Here is a 23,739-nt window from a genome sequence, read left to right as displayed (position 1 = left end):
GCATCCGCTCACATGCCTTGAAACATGGGGCATTTTCGCATGTGCCAAACAGCAGGGTGCCTCAGCACATGCGGTTTGGTGAGGCGCGATTTAAAAAAAAAAGTTTCTGTGGGTGAGGTCAGCCTACACGCAAATCACAGCAGCCCAGCTCTGAATAGAGCCTAAACCATGTAAGGTACCTGTTGGAACAGTGGTGGCTGGTTTATAGGGGGCGCAGGCCCCCCCCCCCCCCCAATTTGTGCAAATAAAAAAAAAAAAAAAAGAAAAATTACCATTTGCAGCCCGCTAGGGGTGCCGGACCTACTGTTGGCTATGGGGGGGGGGGGGGGGTTTTGCACTCCATGTGCGCCACGCAGAGGCGCCGATTGGTGGCCTTCTGGGTGTCATTGGGGCGCAGAGCAATGCGCCCGACACTCCCCACTGTGGCGCTGTCCTGGCTGTGATTGGTCCAGACTCCAGCCTGGACCAATCATAGAGGACATCCCGGGTGACGTTGCGTGGGGGCGGTGCATGCGTTAGCCAGGCACCGTCCCGACGTCACCTTCCCGTCCGCCGTCAGAGAGGAGGGCAGGGGCGCGCATGCAGGTCGAGGAGGAAGAAGACGTCCAGAGCAGAGTCCCGGCCGAGTCTCCCGAGTCCTGGGCCGTCAGCAGCAGAGAGCAGCCAGCAGCACACCAGGTAGTGACAGAGTCTGTCCGGTCGTCGTGAGAGAGAGAGCCAGCCCAAGAGCAGGAGGTAAGTGATTCTGCAGCCGCTGCCTCCCTCCTCCAGCAGCCTGCTTAGCAGTTTACACAATATGGCTGCCATTTACTATTAATAATAATAAATATATAGTGCCAGGCCAGCAGCCTGCTTAGCAGTGTACACAATATAAGACAGTGCAGGCCAGGCTAATTACGTTGTACACAGGTAAAGTGCTATGCTAAGTTAGCATAGCACGTTACCTCAAAGGAGGGGGGGGGGGTGATCTATGCGCTGCCACTAAGGTATCAGATCAGGAGGAAAAACAGGGAGAAGGAATATTACTAAAATATGTATGCTGGTTAGTGTTGAGCGAACACGGACTGTATTATTCGTGTTCGTACCGAATAATTGGATTTTTTGTACCCGAACACGGACACGGACACTTTACTGTATGTTCGGGTAAAAATCCGTGTTTGGCGCTCTTTTCATGGCGGGCTTTCAACAGCCAATCAACAATCGTTTAACTGGTGTGCCTTAAGCCATCCCAGCCATGCCTGCAAATGTCTCAGTAGCTGTGATTGGCCGTCTGAAGCATGTGACCAAGTCTTTATAAGTTCCAGGCAGCCGCAGCGTCTTCATTCTGCTGCTTAGATCAGAGACAGAGCACACATCAACGTGCTGGCTGCTGATTAGGGAAAGACAGGCAGGAAAAAACCATTTGTGTCCGGATAGAATTGAGGGACAGGTCGGAGTGTTTAGGCAGGGCGAGTTGTAGGCATTTTAGGGATAGAGTCTGCTGAATTATAGGGTCAGTGTCTTCTAAAAACTACAATCGATATTGCTGTGTGGGGGGTGGGGTCTGCACTCAATCCTGATCTACGATCTCTTCTCAATCCTGTTAGGGAGAGGCTGCTGCTGAATTTTAGGGTCAGAGTGTTCTACAAACTACAATCGATATTGCTGTGTGGGGTCTGCACTTAGTCCCGATCTACGATCTCTTCTCAATCCTGTTAGGGAGAGGCTGCTGCTGAATTTTAGGGAAACTGTGTTCTACAAACTACAATCGATATTGCTGTGTGGTGTGGGATAGGAGATAGGCAGGTGTCAGTGATCCACATCCATTTTTCTGTGTGTGAGCTGAAGTGAACACAATCTTTTTGGGCTGCAGTGAACACAATCTTTTTGGGGTGCAGTGAACAACGTCCTTTTTGGGGTGCAGTGAACAAAATCTTTTTGGGGTGCAGTGAACAAAATCCTTTTTGGGGTGCAGTGAACAACATCCTTTTTGGGGTGCAGTGAACACAATCTTTTTGGGGTGCAGTGAACAAAATCCTTTTTGGGGTGCAGTGAACACAATCTTTTTGGAGTGCAGTGAACACAATCTTTTTGGGGTGCAGTGAACAACATCCTTTTTGGGGTGCAGTGAACACAATCTTTGTGGGGTGCAGTGAACACAATCTTTTTGGGGTGCAGTGAACAAAATCCTTTTTGGGGTGCAGTGAACACAATCTTTGTGGGGTGCAGTGAACACAATCTTTTTGGGGTGGAGTGAACAAAATCCTTTTTGGGGTGCAGTGAACAACATCCTTTTTGGGGTGCAGTGAACAAAATCCTTTTTGGGGTGCAGTGAACACAATCTTTTTGGGGTGCAGTGAACAAAATCCTTTGTGGGGTGCCGTGAACACAATCTTTGTGGGGTGCAGTGAACACAATCTTTTTGGGGTGCAGTAAACAAAATCCTTTTTGGGGTGCAGTGAACATCCTTTTTGGGGTGCAGTGAACAAAATCATTTTTGGGGTGCAGTGAACACAATCTTTTTGGGGTGCAGTGAACAAAATCCTTTGTGGGGTGCAGTGAACACAATCTTTGTGGGTACAGTGAACAGAATCTTTGTGGGGTGCAGTGAACACAATCTTTGGGGGGTACAGTGAACACAATCTTTTTGGGGTGCAGTGAACAAAATCCTTTTTGGGGTGCAGTGAACACAATCTTTGTGGGGTGCAGTGAACACAATCTTTTTGGGGTGGAGTGAACAAAATCATTTTTGGGGTGCAGTGAACAACATCCTTTTTGGGGTGCAGTGAACAAAATCCTTTTTGGGGTGCAGTGAACACAATCTTTTTGGGGTGCAGTGAACAAAATCCTTTGTGGGGTGCAGTGAACACAATCTTTGTGGGGTGCAGTGAACACAATCTTTTTGGGGTGCAGTGAACAAAATCCTTTTTGGGGTGCAGTGAACAACATCCTTTTTGGGGTGCAGTGAACAAAATCCTTTTTGGGGTGCAGTGAACACAATCTTTTTGGGGTGCAGTGAAGAAAATCCTTTGTGGGGTGCAGTGAACACAATCTTTGTGGGGTACAGTGAACAGAATCTTTGTGGGGTGCAGTGAACACAATCTTTGGGGGGTACAGTGAACACAATCTTTTTGGGGTGCAGTGAACAAAATCCTTTGTGGGGTGCAGTGAACACAATCTTTGGGGGGTACAGTGAACACAATCTTTTTGGGGTGCAGTGAACAAAATCCTTTGTGGGGTGCAGTGAACATAATCTTTGTGGGGTGCAGTGAACACAATCTTTTTGGGGTGCAGTGAACAAAATCATTTTTGGGGTGCAGTGAACAACATCCTTTTTGGAGTGCAGTGAACACAATCTTTTTGGGGTGCAGTGAACAAAATCCTTTGTGGGGTGCAGTGAACACAATCTTTGTGGGGTACAGGGAACAGAATCTTTGTGGGGTGCAGTGAACACAATCTTTGGGGGGTACAGTGAACACAATCTTTTTGGGGTGCAGTGAACAAAATCCTTTTAGGGTGCAGTGAACACAATCTTTGTGGGGTGCAGTGAACAAAATCCTTTTTGAGGTGCAGTGAACACAATCTTTGTGGGGTGCAGTGAACACAATCTTTGTGGGGTACAGTGAACACAATCTCATACTTCTGAAGATTTGAGGGTGCTGCCTGTTCCATACTCCTCCTCCTACTGCTCAACCATCCTTTTAGGGGTACAAACAATAGTAATTGGGGCCTAGTGTGGTGGTGTACGTGTGAGATACATACACTTTCTTTTTGATCATATTTTCTATTCCGCTATTCAATTAAAACCTTTGGGGATCAATTAAATTGCGTGATAGTCTGTGTCGGTACGTGTGAGATCCACCTTTACAAGTTTTTGGGGTTCATCTCATACTTCTGAAGATTTGAGGGTGCTGCCTGTTCCATACTCCTCCTCCTACTCCTCAACCATCCTTTTAGGGGTACAAACAATAGTAATTGGGGCCTAGTGTGGTGGTGTACGTGTGAGATACATACACTTTCTTTTGGATCATATTTTCTATTCTGCTATTCAATTAAAACCTTTGGGGATCAATTAAATTGCGTGATAGTCTGTGTCGGTACGTGTGAGATCCACCTTTCCAAGTTTTTGGGGTTCATCTCATACTTCTGAAGATTTGAGGGTGCTGCCTGTTCCATACTCCTCCTCCTACTCCTCAACCATCCTTTTAGGGGTACAAACAATAGTAATTGGGGCCTAGTGTGGTGGTGTACGTGTGAGATACATACACTTTTTTTGATCATATTTCCTATTCCGCTATTCAATAAAAACCTTTGAGGATCAATTGAATTGCGGGATAGTCTGTGTCGGTACGTGTGAGATCCACCTTTCCAAGTTTTTGAGGTTCATCTCATACTTCTGAAGATTTGAGGGTGCTGTCTGTTCCATACTCCTCCTACTCCTCATCCATCCTTTTAGGGGTAGAAACAATAGTAATTGGGGCCTAGTGTGGTTTTGTACGTGCGAGATACATACACTTTTTTGGATCATATTTCCTATTCCGCTATTCAATAAAAACCTTTCTAGGGCAAGATCTTAAATTACAGAAATATGAGGAGACCGTCAAATAAGGGCCGTGGCCTGGGTCGTGGTGCTGCTGGTAGAGCTCCTGTTGCAAGGAGAGGACGTGGTCGATCTGTGCCAGCTACACGCACAAGTGAAACACCTTCCTCAAGTGTGAGTAGGCGACAGAACCTGCATCAGTATTTGGTAGGGCATCATACGCCCCTAGAAGTGATGAGGCCAGAACAAGTGGAGGCGATAGTAGATTGGTTTGCTGCTGACAGTGCCTCCAGTTCCTTCACATTGTCTCCCACCCAGTCTACTGCAGAAAGGTCACAGTTGGCACCTGCAGCCGATGTCCAACCGTCTTTCACCTCACCCCCTTGCAAATCAGGCAAGCAGTCTGAGCCCCAAGCCATACAGCAGTCTCTTCTTCTTTTTGATGACTCTGTCAGCAGGGTTTCCCAGGGCCATCCACCTAGCCCTGCCCCAGAAGTGGAAGAGATTGAGTGCAGCGATGCCCAACCACTTATTTCTCAAGATGAGTACATGCAAGGATCATCGCAGCACGTCTCCGATGATGACGAAACGCAGGTGCCAACTGCTGCGGCGTTCAGCATTGTGGAGACCGACAAGGAGGGCAGGGGTGAAGACTGGGTGGAAGATGATGTGGAGGACGATGAGGTCCTCGACCCCACATGGAATGAACGTCATGCAGGTGACCTGAGTAGTTTGGAGGAAGAGGCGGTGGTCGCACAGAGCCACCAGCACAGCAGAAGAGGGAGCAGGGTGCAGAAGGTGAGCGGCCGTGCCCTAGACACTACGCCCGCTACTGCCCAATGCAGCAAGGGAACGAGCGCACCAAAGTCAGCTCAAAGGAGTTCTCTAGCGTGGAAGTTCTTTAGAAAATGTGCTGATGACAGGACACGAGTGGTTTGCACCCTGTGCAATCAGAGCTTGAAGCGAGGCATAAACCTTCTCAACCTGAGCACAACCTGCATGATCAGGCATCTAAGTGCAAAGCACGAGCTGCAGTGGAGTACACACCTTCAAAACCAAGAAACGTCTCTGGCTCATCCTGCTTCCTCTTCTGCTGCAGTCTCGGCCACTCCAGCCACATCTGTAGTGATACCGGCACCTGCCACCCCGCAAACAGACGATCTGTCAGCAACACCACCACCTGGGTCACCAACAACCATCTCCACAATGTCCCGTGGAAGCGTTCAGCTTTCCATCTCCCAAACACTTGAGAGGAAGAGGAAGTACCCCCCTACCCACCCGCGATCCCTGGCCCTGAATGCCAGCATTTCAAAATTATTGGCCTTTGAAATGCTGTCATTCCGTCTGGTGGAGACGCACAGTTTTAAAAACCTTATGTCGGTGGCTGTCCCACAGTACGTCGTGCCCAGCCGCCACTACTTTTCCAGGCAAGCCATCCCTTCCCTGCACAACCAAGTGGGGGAAAAAATCAGGTGTGCACTGCGCAACGCCATCTGTGCCAAGGTCCACCTAACTACCGATACGTGGACCAGTAAGCACGGTCAGGGGCGTTATATCTCCCTAACGGCACACTGGGTAAATGCAGTGGGGGATGGGCCTGAGGCGGATAGCAATTTGGCGCATGTCCTTCCACCACCGAGGATTGCAGGGCGCTTCAGTTTGCCTCCTGTTCCTAACTCCTCCTACTCCGCTTCCTCATCCTCTACCGCCTCCTCATCCGGACAGCGTAACACCTTCACCACCAACTTCAGCACGGCCAGGGGTAAACGACAGCAGGCAGTTTTACAACTTGCCTGTTTGGGGGACAAACCACACACCGCGCAGGAGTTGTGGAGGAGCATGGAACAGCAGACAAATGAGTGGTTGCTGCCAGCGAGCCTCAAGCCCGGCCTGGTGGTGTGCGATAATGGGAGAAATCTCATAGCAGCTCTGAGCCTAGCCGGTTTGACGCACATCCCTTGCCTGGCGCATGTGCTGAATTTGGTGGTGCAGAGGTTCCTTAAAAACTACCCCGATATGTCAGAGCTGCTGCAGAAAGTGCGGGCCGTTTGTGCGCACTTTCGGCGTTCTCACCCTGCTGCTGCTCGCCTGGCAGCGCTGCAGCGTAACTTCGGCCTTCCCGCTCACCGCCTCATATGTGACGTGCCCACAAGGTGGAACTCCACCTTGCACATGCTGGAAAGACTGTGCGAGCAGCAGCAGGCCATAGTGGAGTTTCAGCTGCAGCACGCACGCGTGAGTCGCTCTGCGGAACAGCACCACTTCACCACCAATAACTGGGCCTCCATGCGAGACCTGTGTGCCTTGTTGCGCTGTTTTGAGTACTCCACCAACATGGCCAGTGGCAATGATGCCGTTCTCAGCTTAACTATCCCACTTCTATGCCTCCTTGAAAAAACAATTTGGGCGATGATGGAAGAGGATGTGGCACAGGATGAGGAGGAGGAGGAGGATGAAGAGGTAACATTTCCAAGGCTTTCAGGGCAGTCATTCGCAAGGGGCTCCGAGGGTGGGTTCCTGCACACACAAACGCCAGGGACACAATTGTCCAGCAGGGGCACAGTTCTGGAGGATGAGGAGGATGAGGAGGAGGAGGAGCTGGAGGAGGAGATGGAACCATGTTCACAGCAGGGTGGCACCCAGGCCAGCTCATGGCCATCACTGGTGCGTGGCTGGGGGGATACAGAGGACACGGACGATACACCTCCCACAGAGGACAGCCTTTCGTTGCCTCTGGGCAGCCTGGCACACATGAGCGATTACATGCTGCAGTGTCTCCACAACGACCGCCGAGTTGCCCACATTCTAACTTGTGCTGATTACTGGGTGGCCACGCTGCTGGATCCCCGTTACAAGGACAACGTACCGTCCTTAATTCACTCACTGGAGCGCGATCGCAAGATGCGCGAGTACAAGCGCACGCTGGTAGACGCCATGCTGCTGGCATTCCCATCTGACAGCGGGGCCGCAGTGGAAGCACAAGGCAGAGGAGGAGGAGGAGGAGGTCGCCAACGCAACCAGGGCACCGCCAGCACCTCAGAAGGCAGGGTTAGCATGGCCGAAATGTGGAAAAGCTTTGTCAGCACGCCACAACAAACAGCAGCACCAGCAGCTCAGATGGAACGTCTTAGCAGGAGGCAGCATTTTACCAACATGGTGGAGCAGTATGTGTGCACACGCCTACATGTAGTGAATGAGGGGTCTGCCCCCTTCAACTTCTGGGTCTCCAAATTGGGCACATGGCCTGAGCTTGCCCTTTACGCCTTGGAGGTGCTGGCGTGCCCTGCAGCCAGTGTATTATCTGAACGGGTATTTAGCACGGCTGGGGGCGTTATAACAGACAAGCGCAGCCGCCTGTCCAGAGACAATGTGGACAAGCTCACGTTCATTAAAATGAACCAGGCATGGATCCCACGGGACTTTTCTGTACCTTGTGCAGAATAGCAATGGATACCGACCTTACCCACCCATTGTTCCATTTTTGCTCTTTCTCACTCTTTTGGGGTGTACCCTCATTTAAAATTTGTGAAAAGAAGCAGTGTTGGCTACCTCGTCCTCCTCCTCAGGGCCAGATTAACGTAGGGGCTATTGGAGCTGCGGCTCCAGGCCCCTACCTTTTATATAGGCCCCGGGTTGGCCATATTCACTGTTACCGCTCTTCTGTCACTTGTAAACACAGAAGTCTGGCTTCTATGCTCGCTTCCCCAGGCAGCACCCTCAGAACCTCCCCACACAGCGCGAAGGCCGGACAAGGAGGGACAGTTGCCGATGCATGGATGTGTTTATGGGCTTCAGAGACAGCATCCCATGTTGAATTAGGCATGCATGGCTGCACCCTTCCTCCTCTGGGTGCATGGCAAGGCACGGCCCTTAAGGCCCTTCAAAATCCTCAGCACCAAGCCCATGATGCTCTTAATCCGGCCCTGGTCCTCCTCCACCGCCGCTTCCACCTACACCACCCATAGGTGTGCGCAGCCTATTGCATTAAGGTGTGCACCCCAAAGTTGAAATACACATGCATGTGTTTGCCAGCAGGGAGAGTAATGTATCGGGGCCATGTACCTGTAGGCAAAGAGAAATAGAGCAGAGCAGGTCCGAGGGAGATCTTTCCCATCTCCTCACTGGCAATGCTATGTGCCCTAGGTGATTAGGGTGTGCCCAGGCACACCCGGCACACCCTGTGCGCATGCCTATGTCACCGCCACATCCACCACCACCTCAACCTCCCTCCTACTCCATATGGGCCTCGTCCTTCAGAGATGAAGAAGAACATTGTTTTATTTTTCTGTTTTTTTTTGTTGTTTTAAGTTATTTCCCTATCCACATTTGTTTGCAGAGCACTTGCCATGCTCTTAATTACGTTTTGCTGCCATTTGCAGCACTCTAGCCCTTTCCTTTGGTGTTTTAGAGCCATTTTAGTGCCTTAAAGTTCGGGTCCCCATTGACTTCAATGGGGTTCGGTGTCCGGGAAAAGTTCGGTAAAAGTCTGGGACACGGACCCGGACTTTTTTTTAAAGTTCGGCCGAACCCGTCGAACACGGACATCTAGGTGTCCGCTCAACCCTAATGCTGGTCACTGCATTGGAGGGGGCACGCACGCTGATCTCTGCATTGGGGGAATGTATGCTGGTCACTGCATTGAAGGGGCACGCACGCTGATCTCTGCATTGGGGGAATATATGCTGGTCACTGCATTGAAGGGGGCACGCACGCTGATCTCTGCATTGAAGGGGGCATGTATGCTGGTCACTGCATTGAAGGGGGCATGTACGCTGGTCACTGCATTGAAGGGGGCATGTACGCTGGTCACTGCATTGAAAGGGGGCACGCTGGTCACTGTGCATTGAAAGGGGGCACTCTGGTCTCTGTGCATTGAAAAGTGGCACGCTGGTCTCTCTGCATTGAAAGGGGGCACGCTGGTCACTCTGCATTGAAAGGGGGCACGCTGGTCACTCTGCATTGAAAGGGGGCATGCTGGTCTCTCTGCATTGAAAGGGGGCACACTATACCTTAATTACTGAAGGCCCCTTTTACACTTTTGCGACCTCAAAGTCACGCAATTTTTTACAGCGTTTTTTGCCGCAAAGCAATGCCTATTACATTTTTCTGTTTGCGCCCCCCCCCCCCCAAACATTTTGAGCACCAGCCGCCACTGTATTGGAAGGTTTAGTCCAGAGTGGAGCTTTGGCTGGGGGTTGAGGCGTTAGCGTAGTCAGGCAGGCCGGGTCAGCGACAAGTCTTGGCAGCAAGGCACAGAGTCAGAATCCAGAACCATGGTCGGGGACTGGCAGGGTCATACACAAGCTGGCAGAGTAATGCAGAATTGTCAGGCAAAGAGAGAAATCCAGGGAACAGGCAGATGTCACAAACCCAAGGAAATAGATCCAACAAATTGGCATAGTCCACAGGAAGTACTGCAATTTAACCACTTTAATACCGGGCACTTTTACCCCCCTTCCTGCCCAAGCCAACTTTCAGCGCTCACACTTTGAATGACAATTGCACAGTCATGCAACACTGTACCCATATGAATTTTTTACCATTTTGTTCACACAACTAGAGCTTTCTTTTGGTGGTATTTAATAGAGACTTAAATTTAAAAAAAAAAAAAAAAAAAGCGATTTTCTTTGTTTTTGTTATAATATTTTACAAATAAATAATTGTTCTACATAAATTTAGGCCAAAATGTATTCTAATAGATTTCTTTGGTGAAAATAACTCAAATCGTTGTATATGATTTAGTCTGTGTGAAAGTGAGTCCATGAACTAATTCAATCCTGATGTACTGACAGACTATCTCATTTTATGATTACCTAAAATGCCAGGACAGTACAAATATCCCCCCAAATTACCCCTTTTTGGAAAGTAGACAGTCCAAGGTATTTAGTAAGAGGTGTGGCGGATTTTTGAAGTTGTAGTTTTTTGTCAGAATTTTTTGGAAAATTAGGAAATTTAAAAAGAGAATTGCAAATTTATTTATTTTTTTTTTTTTAAATACTGTCAAAAGTGCAGTACAGCATCATCATATAACTGGTGTGGTGGTGATCAGGAACAGTGACTGCTGCAAGAACAATTTTTTTTTCAATATTGTATGATATTTTTTTTTCTTTTTTTTTTAATACATTGTGACCAGAGTAATATAATGTTACCACAGTAACATAGTATACTACTCAGGGGAAGTGATCAGGACATTATATGACAGTGATGGCAAACCTTTTTGAGCTGGAGTGCCCAAACTGCGACGCAAAAGCAACTTTTTTTTTTCAAAGTTCCAACACTGCAATTTATAACAGCCACAGATAATAAGGGCCTCTCACCAATCCCAGCGACACAGCAACACTTCCTCCAAACAGATGTCCAATCACTCTCGGTTGCCTGTGGGATGGCACGCAACTGGCACTGCAGAGGGGGGTATCCTAGCAGCCTCTCTATCCCCTGGCTCACAGTGTGCTGCTCCAGTCTCTCATGATCTCAATCTCTTTCTCTCTCGCCATAGTCTTCCTGGACTAAATGTCCCATGGTGCACTTGTCAACCTCCTCATTGGTGCTTGGCTGCAGCCAATGGGGAGGCAGGAGGAATCAGAGCGGGCAGCGATCTCTGCAAGAGTCGCTCTGTCCCTGTCCATCGCTGCTTGACAGAAGGGGGGCGAGCATGGAAATACACTGACAGCCCACGCTCGCTTCCCCCCTTGTCACAGCGCCGCTGCCGTGTGGGGGGGAGGGAGGATTGGAGAGCCCAGGCATCAGCGGGGGAAGCTTCCCACAGAGAGGGCCCTGCGTGCCAGCTGTGACACGCATGCCATAGGTTCACCATTACTGTTAAATGACATCCACTCAGAGTGGTAAAGCCATCACCCGGCCAGGCAGGAAGGTATTAAACTGATCCAATTGTGGATTGATTGCAGCTGGAAGGCAGGTGGGGCTAGAGAGTACTAGAAGCAGAGTTACTATTGAAAGCGCATACTGCACAACTCAGGTTCCCCGGTGGCAGGTGGAACAGAGCTGAAGCCCAAACACAGCAGGATCTAGGTTCAATCCCAGACATGACAGACTACTAAGCGATCGCCCACCCACAATGTACTGTGGACAAATGGACGCTGTAAGCAAAGCAACGTACCTGTACATTGCTGCCTACCTCTAGGTTTAGGGCAAGCGCCTGCACCCACTGTAATTGTACACAGCGGGTCCTGGCCAAAATTCGCTGTGTACATTCCCAGCCCAGAGCTCTGTGCTGACATTCCACACAGAGCTCTGTACACAGGGAATGATCACTGTGTTTCTCAACTCTGATGAGAAACTTAGAGATCAATTGGTAAAAGCAGCACATATTACACATATACAGTATAGGCACACATTTAACCCCTTGATTGCCCGAGATGTTAACCCCTTCCCAGTCAGTGGCCCATGTTAGTGTCATATTGTACGCCAAACTATCACAGTCACATTACAAGTAGTATAAACAAAAATTAAAATTCAAGTATATATATCATAGCTTGTAGGCACTATAACTTTCAGACCAATCAATATACACTTATTGGGATTTATTTTTATCAAAAACATCTAGCAGAATACATTTTGGCCAAAATTTATGAATAAATTTGATTTTGTTTATTTTTTTATTGGATATATTTTATAGCAGAAAGTAAAAAATATATATATATTTTTTTTCAAAATGTTCTGAATTTTTTCCTTTATATTATTGCAAAAAAAACCTCAGTGGTGATCAAATTCCACCAAAAGAAAGCTATATTAATGTGAAAAAAATTAAAAATCGAAATTGTGTTTGCATACAGTGTTGCATCGTGCAAATCGCCAGTTAAAGTAGTTCAGTGCCAAATAGCAAAAAATGGCCTGGTCATGAAGGGGGTAAAATCTTCCAGAGATAGTAAAGTGGTTAAGCAGAATAATTTCCTGCACAACATGCCACCACTGTGTTTTACAGCGCTCTGTTATGTACAGCCTTTAATAAAGTGACATTGTAATAAGGTTAACCACTTCCCCCAAATGGATGTTCCTGTACGTCTTTGGGTTTCAGTGGTTATACCTGGATGATGCCAGCACCTACAGGCATCATCCCGGTATCTTTCTTTGCAGTCAGCACTCTTCAATTCTCTTTCAGGCTGAAGTGATATGAGTGGCTAATTAGCCACCAAATCACTTCTGCAGGTGGCGGAAAGGAGTCCCACCCCCCTCCCCCTGACGATGGCTCTCCCAGGCTCTGCTGTACGATCACGGTGCCTGGGAGCAATGCGGGTGGCTGCGATGGCTGCCCTGTACAGAGAGAGAGGAACTAACTTCGTTCCCCTCTCTCTGTAACCCCGGAAACCCAGGAGCGACGAGTAGTTTGTCACTTCCGGTTCTGACCTCTTTGTTTACCTGGCCACCAGTGGCCAGAGAAGCAGCCAATCGGACTGATCTTGGTCTGATCAGCTGCACTGGGGACCATAGGAAAGATTTGGGGTCTAATAGACTCTCAAAAAAGAGGACCTGTAATAGCCCATGCTGTCACAAGGGATGTTGTTCATCCCTTGTTATAGCAATAAAGTTATGGGCCATACACATTATACAATTGTCTTTAGATTTTTTCCTTTAGATTTACCAAAACCATATAATATGAGGTCAAATCTTAACACTTTCAATTTGTATGCAATCAGACAGGCCTTTGCACTACATAGTTTAACCACTTAAGCCCCGGAAGATTTTACCCCCTTCCTGACCAGGGGGTATTTTGCGATTCGGCACTGTGTGACTTTAACGGACAATTGCGCGGACGTGCGACGCTGTACCCAAATGAATTTGACGTTCTTTTTTTCCCACAAACAGAGCTTTCTTTTGGTGGTATTTGATCAACTGTGCGATTTTTTGATAATGCGCTATAGACAAAAAAGGAGCGACAATTTTGCAAAAATAACAATATTTTTCACATTTTTTTATATGAAATTCCCCCCCCTCCAAAAAAAAATGTAAAAATCTAATTTTTTTAAAAATTTATGTCCAATTTGTTTTCTGCTACCTATGTTTGGTAAACAAAATACAATAAGCATATTTTGATTGGTTTGCGCAAACGTTATTGCGTTTACTAACTAAGGGAAAGATTTTTGTCATTTTTGTTGCTTTTTTTTTTTAACGAGTAATGGCGGCGATCTGCGATTTTTTTGCGGTACTGCGACATTGCGGCGGACAGATCGGACCCTTGACTGACATTTTTGACACTTTTGGGGGTATCAGTGACATTACCACAGTAATCAGTGCTATACATATGCACTGTTACTGTAAAAATGACACTGGGAGGGAAGGGGTTAACTTTATTGGAGAGGGAGGGGTTAAGTGTGTCCCTAGGGGCGTGTTTCTTACTGTAATTGGATGTGGCTGTGTGTGTAACAGCAGAGATCTACGATCCTACATAGCAGGACCGAGTGATCTGTGCTTTTACACAGGGGAGAGTGGCAGGCGGCTTTGTTTACACTAGCCGCCTGCCTTTCTCCCTCTCTACCCGATGATCGCGAGTGACCGGCGGACATCGGGGTCCGCCGGTCACACGCCCCGGCTTCTTCGGGGTACGAGCGGGGGCGGGAGCGCGCCTCCGGTGGCGCGCGCTCGCCCCCTATTCGCTCCTAGGCTAGTGACATACCGGTACGTCACTTTGCCTGGGAGGGGCTGCCCGCCGCCGTATATAGCCGGGCGGCGGTCGGCAAGTGGTTAAGGTAAATCTAAAGGAAATCTAACAACAAAAGTTTTATAGTGTGTATCCAGCTTTAGTTCTACAAAAAGTGTAAAAAAAAAAATAAATTTGTATAAAAAAAAAAAAGTTGAAAGTGGCACCGTCCCACCGTGCTTACGCGCAAATGAGAATGCATTCACTACTCCCGCATGCGTATATACACAGCGATCGCCCCACACATGTGAGGTATTATCGTGAATGTCAGAGTGAGAGCAATAATTCTAGCACCAGACCTCCTGTGCCACTCTACACTACTGGTAACCTGTAAAGGCGTTTAAAGTGTCCCCTATGGAGAATTTTAAGCGCCATAGTTTGCTGCCATTTCATGGGCAGACGCAATTTTAAAGAGTGACGTTAGGTATCTATCTATTAACGCGACGTAACATCGTCACATTATACAAAAAAATGGGCTAACTTTAGAGTTTTTTTTTTTTTTAGTTCATGATAGTGTTTTTTTTCCCCATAAAAATGCTTTTAAAAAAAACTGTTGAGCAAATACTGTGTGACATAAAAAACGTTCTATGGAGAATGATGGAGAAGTCAATAGAACCCAACAGAGGGCGCTATAACAGTTCGCATTTCAATCAGCTAGATTTTTATTTTTACAATATTTCTTTATTGGCTGTTTTATTTTCACTCTCGCTCTATCGCTTTGCTTTGGGGCACTATGTTAACAGAAAAAGAAATACTGCCGTTTACCAGTTTAGACTCCAAACTATGCCAACCAATATCATGTCCGCCTCCTTTACCAAGGACACTTCTGGAACATCCCTGATCTCACGAACACGTGACGAGACACACTGCAGAGTTTCCTGTCCTCGTTTTGTAAAGCCATATTGTCGGGGCCTATTCCAGTAAATGAACGAGCCTGGTCTACCACAAAATGGTTTCTACCGCTCCCTGTTCATACGAGACTTAATAGTGGTTTTCTCCTCAAAGCCAGTTCCGAATCTCGCGCTACCTCTGTAGGTAGTCTACGGTGGCCGCAGCGGGTCATTTACTGCTTACAGTGTGGAACGCACAGCGCCCGTGTTGGAACGCATGTCACATGCGCAGTAAATAGTTCTAGTCCGTACGTCACTTCCGGTAGCAGAACCCGATAGATAGTGGTATTCTGACAGAACACCGGTAAACGTTCGCCTGGCGGTGGCTGAACGGCAATGAGCTACGAACAGCGCCGAGGATGGGACCGGAGCAGAGGCAGAGGCCGAGGTGGCCGTGATCGGGATCGGGACAGCTCATCCCACTATGAAGGCGGCTCATCTAGAGAAAGTAGCGGGGGTGCCAGAGAGAGACCACCGCCGCACCTGAGGGGAAGGGAGATCGGCATGTGGTATGCCCGGAGACAGGGGCCTAGGAACAAGGAGAAGGAGAGAATGGAGGTGGGTCCTCTGGATAGCCCCCTCCCCCCCATCTGGAATGATAACACGTCCAGATCACACCTCATCGTCTGAAGACTCTCTCAATGGAGCCAGTTCACACAGCTCGGGGACTGGTGTACCTATATGATGATCACAGCTTTGTTTAGAAACCGAGCCACAACTCTACACAATTACATTTTTGCCATCTGTGTTCCCATTGGAGAGATTTTTCTTCACTTCCTGCCCAATAGCTACAACAGGAAGTGAGATGAAATCCCTCCAAAGTGAGGGAAATCCAGCTAGTCATCCCAATTGGAAGATGTCCCCTCTATTCTAAATGCACATTATGTTTTTACCTGAAAAAAAGATGTGCATTTATTAAAAAAATCTTAAAATGGTGAACTTCTCCTTTAACCACTTGCCGACTGCGCACAGTATATTTACTGCGGCAGTCAGCCCCGGCCAGGTCTACGTCGCTGTCACCGGGTTTTGAGCCAATAGCGGGCGAGCGCGCGCCCACCGAGGCTCGTTCACAGAGGAGTGCGGGCGTGTGACCGGCGGACCCGATGTCCGCCGGTCACACTACGATCGTCGGTAGAGCGGGAGAAAGGCGGGCGGCTTATGTAAACAAGCCGCCTGTCATTCTCCCCTGTGTAAAAATGGAGATCAGACGGTTCTACTATGTAGAACCGTTGATCTCTGTTTTTACACTAGGAGACCTGTCCCACTACAGTTAGAAATACGCCCCTAGGACACACTTAACCCCTCCCTCTCCAATACAGTTAACCCCTTCCCTGCCAGTGTCATTTTTACAGTAACAGTGCATATGTTTAGCACTGATTACTGCAGTAATGTCACTGGTACCCCTAAAAGTATCAAAAATGTCAGTCAAGGGTCCGATCTGTCCGCTGCAATGTCGCAGTACCGAAAAAAAAATCGCAGTTCGCCGCCATTACTCGTTAACCACTTAAGCCCCGGAAGATTTTACCCCCATTCCGACCAGGGGGTATTTTGCGATTCGGCACTGCGTGACTTTAACGGACAATTGCGCGGTCGTGCGACGATGTACCTAAACGAATTTGGCGTCCTTTTTTTCCCACAAACAGAGCTTTCTTTTGGTGGTATTTGATCACCTGTGCGATTTTTTGATCACGCGCTATAAACAAAAAAAGAGCGTCAATTTTGCAAAAATAACAATATTTTTCACATTTTTTTATATGAAATTCCCCAAAAAAAAAATTTAAAAATCAAAATTTTTTTACTTTTTCGGCCAATTTGTTTTATGCTACCTATGTTTGGTAAAAAAAATCGCAAAAAGCGTATTTTGATTGGTTTGCGCAAAAGTTATCGCGTTTACTAACAAAGGGAAAGATTTCTGTCATTTTTGTTGTTTTTTTTTTTAACGTGTAATGGCGGCGATCTGCGATTTTTTTTTGTTTTTTTTTTTTTTGCGGTACTGCGACATTGGGGCGGACAGATCGGACCCTTGACTGACATTTTTGACACTTTTGGGGTTACCAGTGACATTTCTACAGTAATCAGTGCTATGTATATGCACTGTTACTGTAAAAATACACTGGTAGTGAAGGGGTTAACTTTATTTGGGAGGGAGGGGCTGTGTGTATCCCTAGGGGCGTGCTTTCTACTGTGATTGGCTGGGGCTTGAGCTGTATGGACACTGATCAACGGATCTACATACTAGATCCGAGTGATCAGTATCCTAACAGCAAGGAGAATGACAGGTGGCTTGTTTACACAAGCTGCCTGACATTCTCCCTCTCCCCCGCCGATCGCCGAGTGACCGGCGGACATCGGGTCCGCTGGTCACACGCGCGGGGGGGTCCGTGACCACGCCTCCGGGGGCGCGCGCTCGCTCCCTAGACCCTCACAAGCTAGTGACGTAGCCCTACGTCACTTTGCCTGTGAGGGGCTGACTGCCGACGTAGATCGGCGTTAGGCAGTCGGCAAGTGGTTAAAAAAAAAACACCAAAAATGACAAAAATCTTTCCCTTTGTTAGTAAACGCGATAACTTTTGCGCAAACCAATCAAAATACGCTTTTTGCGATTATTTTTTTTTTTTTTACCAAACGTATGTAGCATAAAACAAATTGGCCGAAAATATTAAAAAATTTTGATTTTTACATTTTTTTTTTAAGGGGAATTTCATATAAAAAAAAGTGAAAAATATTGTTATTTTTGCAAAATTTACGCTCTTTTTTTGTTTATAGCGCATGATCAAAAAATCGCACAGGTGATCAAATACCACCAAAAGAAAGCTCTGTTTGTGGGGAAAAAAGGACGTGAAATTCGTTTAGGTACATGGTCGCACGACCGCGCAATTGTCCATTAAAGTCACACAGTAAAAAATCGCAAAAAACCCCCTGGTCAGGAAGGGGGTAAAATCTTCCGGGGCTTAAGTGGTTAAGGCTGGGTTCACACTGTGGATTTCCCGAAATCCAATTTGCATGTCAGGAGACTGACCAGCTCTCAATGGAGCCAGTTCACACAGCTCAGGGACTGGTGCGGCGTGCTTTGCAGAAGAGTCCTCTGCATCTTCTGGTCTGTTTCAGGTCCGAATCCAGCCGAAAATTTGTGCCTGAAACGGAGAACAAGGACACACCGGACCCCTGCTGTGAGCCGCTCCGCACAGCAGTGAGAACCCAGCCTTTCTCTAATTGGGCATTTTTAGTTATTCATTTAGTCCCGGTTCACACTTGCCTATCCTAGTGAGGATCTTGGGTCCCATGTTTCTTCAAGGTCTGATTCGGGGTCAGAGGAAGTATTAGCGAGGGAGGTAGGTGAATCCTCCAGGGGGTGAATGTAGAAATTGACGCTAGACGACGTAGATGATCTTTTAAAGACAATCTACAATACCCTTGAAATGGAAAATGTACACTCTTCCAAACATGACCTAATGTATCAGGGTTTGCACACCAAGAAGCCAAGAGTCTTCCCGATGCATAGTTCCCTTTTGGACACAATCAATTTTGAGTGGGAGAACCCTGAAAGAAAACAGTTTTTCTCAAGCAGTTTAAAAAGGAAGTTTCCTTCTTCCCAGGATACATCGCAGCCTTGGAATAAGGTTCCTAAGCTTGATGCACTCCTCTCGAAAACTTCTAAGATTTGATTTAGCGGGGGCCAGTACTTCATCCTTGGGTGCGGTCTCTGAATCTGGCTGTGTGGCTTCTGAAGAGGAGCTCCTAAGATCGCAGGGGTTCTCAGCCTTTGGTTAGCTGCTGTAAACTGGTCACCAGATTCAATTCATGGTTGTCAGACCATACACATGGTCCCCCAGACATTCCATCTATGTTGGATTTCTTTCAGGACTGGGCAGATCATGGTCTATCTGTCAACACTGTAAAGGTTCAGGATTTTCCTAGAAACAAGGAAGACTGGGGAACTCTGCTATGGAGGAGAAGGACGTAATGTAATAGTGTTCATAAAGCACAGTTTGTTTTTATCTACAGCACGGGTGTCCAACCTTTTGGTTAAGGTATATAAGTAATAAAACGCCACTGCGCCCTTCCTGCACCGCCGCACCCCTCCCCGCACTAATTTAACACAACTAGAGGATGATCAAATGAAATGGAATCAGTATACAGAGGTTTACTTCTGAGAGATATTAAGGGAACACTCTAATCACCATGACCACTTTAGTGATTTGAAGTGGTCATGGTGTGAGGAGTCAGAAACACTGCACATGCTGGGATATTTACAGTTATGTGCTGGGGGATAGTTGCACCCTTAGCACATATGACTTAGGCAGCCAGAAAATGTAATTTCCTTATTCATAGATGTATGAACAAGGACATGACATATTATGACAAAACACAACTATTTATTAAAAAACATATTGCAACAATTTACACATGCTAATGCACATATCTTTTCTACTTCTTTTGCAGACTGCTGGTCATGACGTTGGGTACTGCTGGAGGAATCAGCGGCTGCAGTAGAGAGCAGAGCCACTGCTTCCTGTATGGCTCCTGTCACAGGCTGACTGTATTTCATATCGCTCAGCCTGTGACCAAGCCAGAACTATATAGCAAGCAGCGGCTCTGTCACTGACTGCAAACATCCTATGTCTCCCGCAGCAGCCGGGAGATCGCACGGCACTTGCTGTCTGTGAGCCGACGGCCAAAGGCTGGAGACTATCTTGAGTTCTGCGGCCGATGGGCCGCATGCCTGCCTTCCGGGCCGCAGGCTGGACATGCCTGATCTTCAGGGCAGATACTGAGAACCTCTCTGTAACCTTTTCTGGTCTCTCTTGTAGACCACCTGCCCAATGCTATATTTTACAGAGAGGTGATGCCCCTGTATATGCCACAGTCCCTGAACCTCTTGTTGTCCACCGCAACAGGCAGACAGATGGTCCGCTCTGTCCAGTCAGTGTGCAGCCCGCAGCTCCAATCGGCCCAGATCTCCTCTTTGCCGGGCCGGTGACAGGTGCACATCTTCTGGCCAGCCTTGCCCAGACCCAGTACGGGCGCCCAGACACACATACTGCAAGATAATCAACAGCAGCAGCTTGTTGGACTTGTCAATCATGTTCGCATATGTGCCAGGCTGCCGGCGGACAGCATGGATGCCAACATCCCAGTGCCTGGTGTGAGCAGCCTCAGACATGCAGCTCTGCCAATGGCCAGTCTGGACCTGCCCTGCCGGAGACGGGATTGTGGTGTGCACGGCTGGGTTCCCTCTGAAAAAAATGATACATTGTAAAAGATTGTGTTTATAGTTATCTAGCAGACTTCACAATGTTGATAAACATTTGCCTGAGGCCCCGTTCACGTTGCAGCGACCCGACTTTGCCGGGCGACCTCATAGGTCGCGGCGCACTGCTCGCCCCGCGACCTCGGAGCGGCCGGCACGGACTTCATAACATTGAAGTCTATGCAGGTTGCTCCGGGTCGCCCCAAAGAAGCTCCTGACCCTTTTTCTAAGTCGGAGCGACTTGTGTCGCTCCTATTAGAACGGGTCCGCAACTTCTCTATGGAAGGCGACCTACGGCGACCTGTGAGGCGACCAGGTTGCCTCACAGGTCGCCCCAGTGTGAACGGGGGCTAAGGCTCTTTTTTTTTTTTTTTTTTTTGACAGCTGTGAGTGAGCAGAGAACAGCTCTTTAAAAATCGAGGAAGTGCCATTTTAAGATCGTGAGGGGGGAATGAATCGAGATCGCAATTTTTTTCAACAAGTAATCTTCATTATAACAGAATCTAACATTTTTTTACATTTTTTTTATAGAGAGCTGTTGTGCGCATGGATGAATCCAGAGAACTACAGATCACACGGCTTCTAAGCACTGTGCAGGCGCAAAATAATGATGTGAAGCCAACTCTCTCTGAAGACTCATGGTGGGCCACTGAAAATGAAAGGTAAACTTTATTTTAAGAGACAGGCCAAAATATTAATCGCTATGTACTTAGACTCTGTTGTTGCTCATGGATATTTTCTAAGAGTGTGATGTTTTCTGATGAGGATGAGGCCACAGGCAAGAGGGATGGGGCTGAAGCAACGTCATCCTTGACTAGGTGAGGATTAAGGAAGGGGAAGGGGGTACCACCCAAAAAGGTTTCTTTCTGCTTTTTTTTTTTTTTTTTGCTGCAGTGGGCATCAGGGTCCACTTTAAAGTAATTGTAAACGATCACTTTGTAAAACATTCTATTCAGTTTAAAATAGAAATGAAAGGAAAAATATTTGTATATAGATATTATAAAAAACAAAATATATCTGCGCTTGGTTGAAAAATTAAAGTTGCCAGCCAGCACCAACAGGCTTAATCGTACACCCCGAATACAAATGAAAAACAATGGTTGCAGCGCCAACAAAGTCCTGTTAAACACTTTATGTAAAGTCCCCACATTGCAAATAGCAAAGATGTTGAAGGAAATCCCCGCACCAACTGTTGTGAGAAGAGCGCACACGTCACAACTGTGGGAAAGAAGGGCAATCCTGCTTACCAAACGATGTTGACCCTCAGATTATAGAGGTCAATAACTGCATATAAGAAGACAGGACTTGATGGATCCACAACTAAGCCAGGCACGCCTCTGAAGACGTTTTAATGTGATGAAACGCGTAAAACGACTACAACGACATGACGTAAGCACACTATATGCCACAGCCATCTTGTGATGGTATTTATTCAATGTGAGTGTAGTTTTGTTACAATAAATTAGTGCGTCTAGCCTTTTTAGAACTATTACACCAATGTAGCATTTTATATCTTTGAAGCTTGTTTCTCATGGTCCCATACGCTGCTTCATGAGTGGAAGTTCACAATGCTATGAGTGTGGAGTGTACCTGGTTCTAGATACTGCAGTGGAGGATGCTGTGTGTGCCTGGCTTAGTTGTGGATCCATCAAGTCCTGGCTTCTTATATGCAGCTATTGACCTCCCTATAATCTGGGGGTCAACATAATTCTGTAAGCAGGATTGCCCCTCTTTCCCACAGTTGTGACGTGTGCGCTCTTCTCACAACAGTTGGTGCGGGGATTTCCTTCAACATCTTTGCTATTTGCAATATGTGAACTTTACATATAGTGTATAGATATTAAAAAGCATTATCAATACTCCCCCCCCCCCCCTTTTTTGTAAGTGATCACATTCCCTCTGTTATCAGCTGCATAAAAGCTAGGGGGAGGAGCAGCAACAGTATACTGAGCTTTGCAGTGAATTTCTGTGCAGGGGAGGCATGTCAGGACAAGTTTGATTATTGGAGGAGGGTAGGCCAAGTTCCCAGCACAGCTAGAAAACTGACCAAGATAAGCTATCCTGCTTGGTGTGGTCAGTTTTAATAGGAAATGGAGAGACTGGAATGAACACCAGGGATTTCACATAAAGAAAGCCATAGAAAGAGAACAGGATACTTTCTCCTACAAGTACATGGGATAGCAGACGCATTTCAGGAATATGAAATGTTGGGGTAACAAACACTTTAAGTGCAAATGAAATCGGTCATCTTTAATGTGAACTTAACCTAGAAATGTAACAACAGTACTGAAGTGCAGGCACCTTGTGCTCCCAGATTCTTGTGCGAGTCTTTAAATCAATCCCTGTTCACTTTATAAGTTTATAGGACCATTTTCTTTATCGTGTAAAAGTTTGTGTATGTCTTTTAGGCAAAAACTGCAGAAATGAATTCATTACTCTTAATTGGTCACCTGTAAAGTTTGTCTATTTTAAAAATCTCCAGAGTGTCTGGCTGATGAATATTACATCACTTTGTGTCGCTCCATTCATTTGTTATATAATTATTATATAATATTATATTTTTCAGAAACAGTACCCCATCTCAACTTGGAGAGACTGCATTTAAAGAAAAAGATGCTTGGGATGATGATGATGACAGTGAATATGCATGCGTTACTGAGTGCTATAGGGGAAATACAGCCTTGGACCAACAACTTAAAGAAGAGCTGCAGAGGAAAAAAACAAATCCCACATACGCTGAAATGCAGGTGATTCATTTTAGAGCCTTTATATCCTTCATAAAATATATGCATTAAATGAAATGGCTATCATTATTCACCACTGGACAAGGAATTGTGTACTTGTTTGTAAACTAGATATTTGACATTTATGAAAAAGTGCAGCCTAATGCTCTGTCTGTGGATTGAAAGCCAGAAAACCCAGTGATATTACTGGACAATATGCAGTGCATCATCCGCAGCTCTCCTGTGTCCTCCTTGCTCCTCCCCGTCTGTCAGCTCTGTTCTCTCCATGATCCTCCCCTCCTGCTGCTCTCATATCTATACTATGATCATGCCATCCCCTCTGCTATATAATGCTATGTGTGCCTGTGAGATATATAAAAAAAATGGCGATTATACCTTTTCTGAGAACACCTCCTGGCACTTACGTGACTCCTCAGTTCTCTCCTCTCTCCTCCACCTCCTCCTTTTTAACTGCTATCCAGGACTTGGCTCTGTTGGAGAGGTTTTATCTAATTTACTCTCCCAGTAACAGCGGTTTAACTTGACAGGCAGTGAGAGAGAATCTGCAATGGATGGCAAGAAATAGCTGATAGGGGCCCTCTATTCTACTAGAAATAGAAAAGCTTCAATAGCTGTACAAACAGAAATACAAATGTTTTCCTATCTTCTGTCCTGTCCAGGTATATTTATTTAACCACTTT

General features: G+C 46.9%; 1 protein-coding gene across 1 annotated transcript in view; it reads left to right on the top strand.

Moving 5' to 3' along the window:
• The first annotated feature begins 15,374 nt into the window (after positions 1-15,374).
• Positions 15,375-23,739, top strand: part of DHX36 (DEAH-box helicase 36) — a 181,313-nt gene continuing 172,948 nt past the window's right edge. The window contains exons 1-3 of the mRNA XM_082251944.1: positions 15,375-15,622; positions 20,847-20,977; positions 22,882-23,062. Of these exons, the coding sequence (XP_082108070.1) occupies positions 15,401-15,622; positions 20,847-20,977; positions 22,882-23,062 (534 nt within the window). The 5' untranslated portion in view covers positions 15,375-15,400. The remainder of the gene's footprint in view (positions 15,623-20,846; positions 20,978-22,881; positions 23,063-23,739) is intronic.

The sequence above is a fragment of the Pelophylax lessonae genome (assembly GCF_965119305.1).
Source record: "Pelophylax lessonae genome assembly, chromosome: 3".
Classification (NCBI taxonomy): Eukaryota; Metazoa; Chordata; class Amphibia; order Anura; family Ranidae; genus Pelophylax; species Pelophylax lessonae.
The sequence above is the reverse complement of the archived record's forward strand: the minus strand, read 5'-3'. Positions and strand labels throughout refer to the sequence as shown.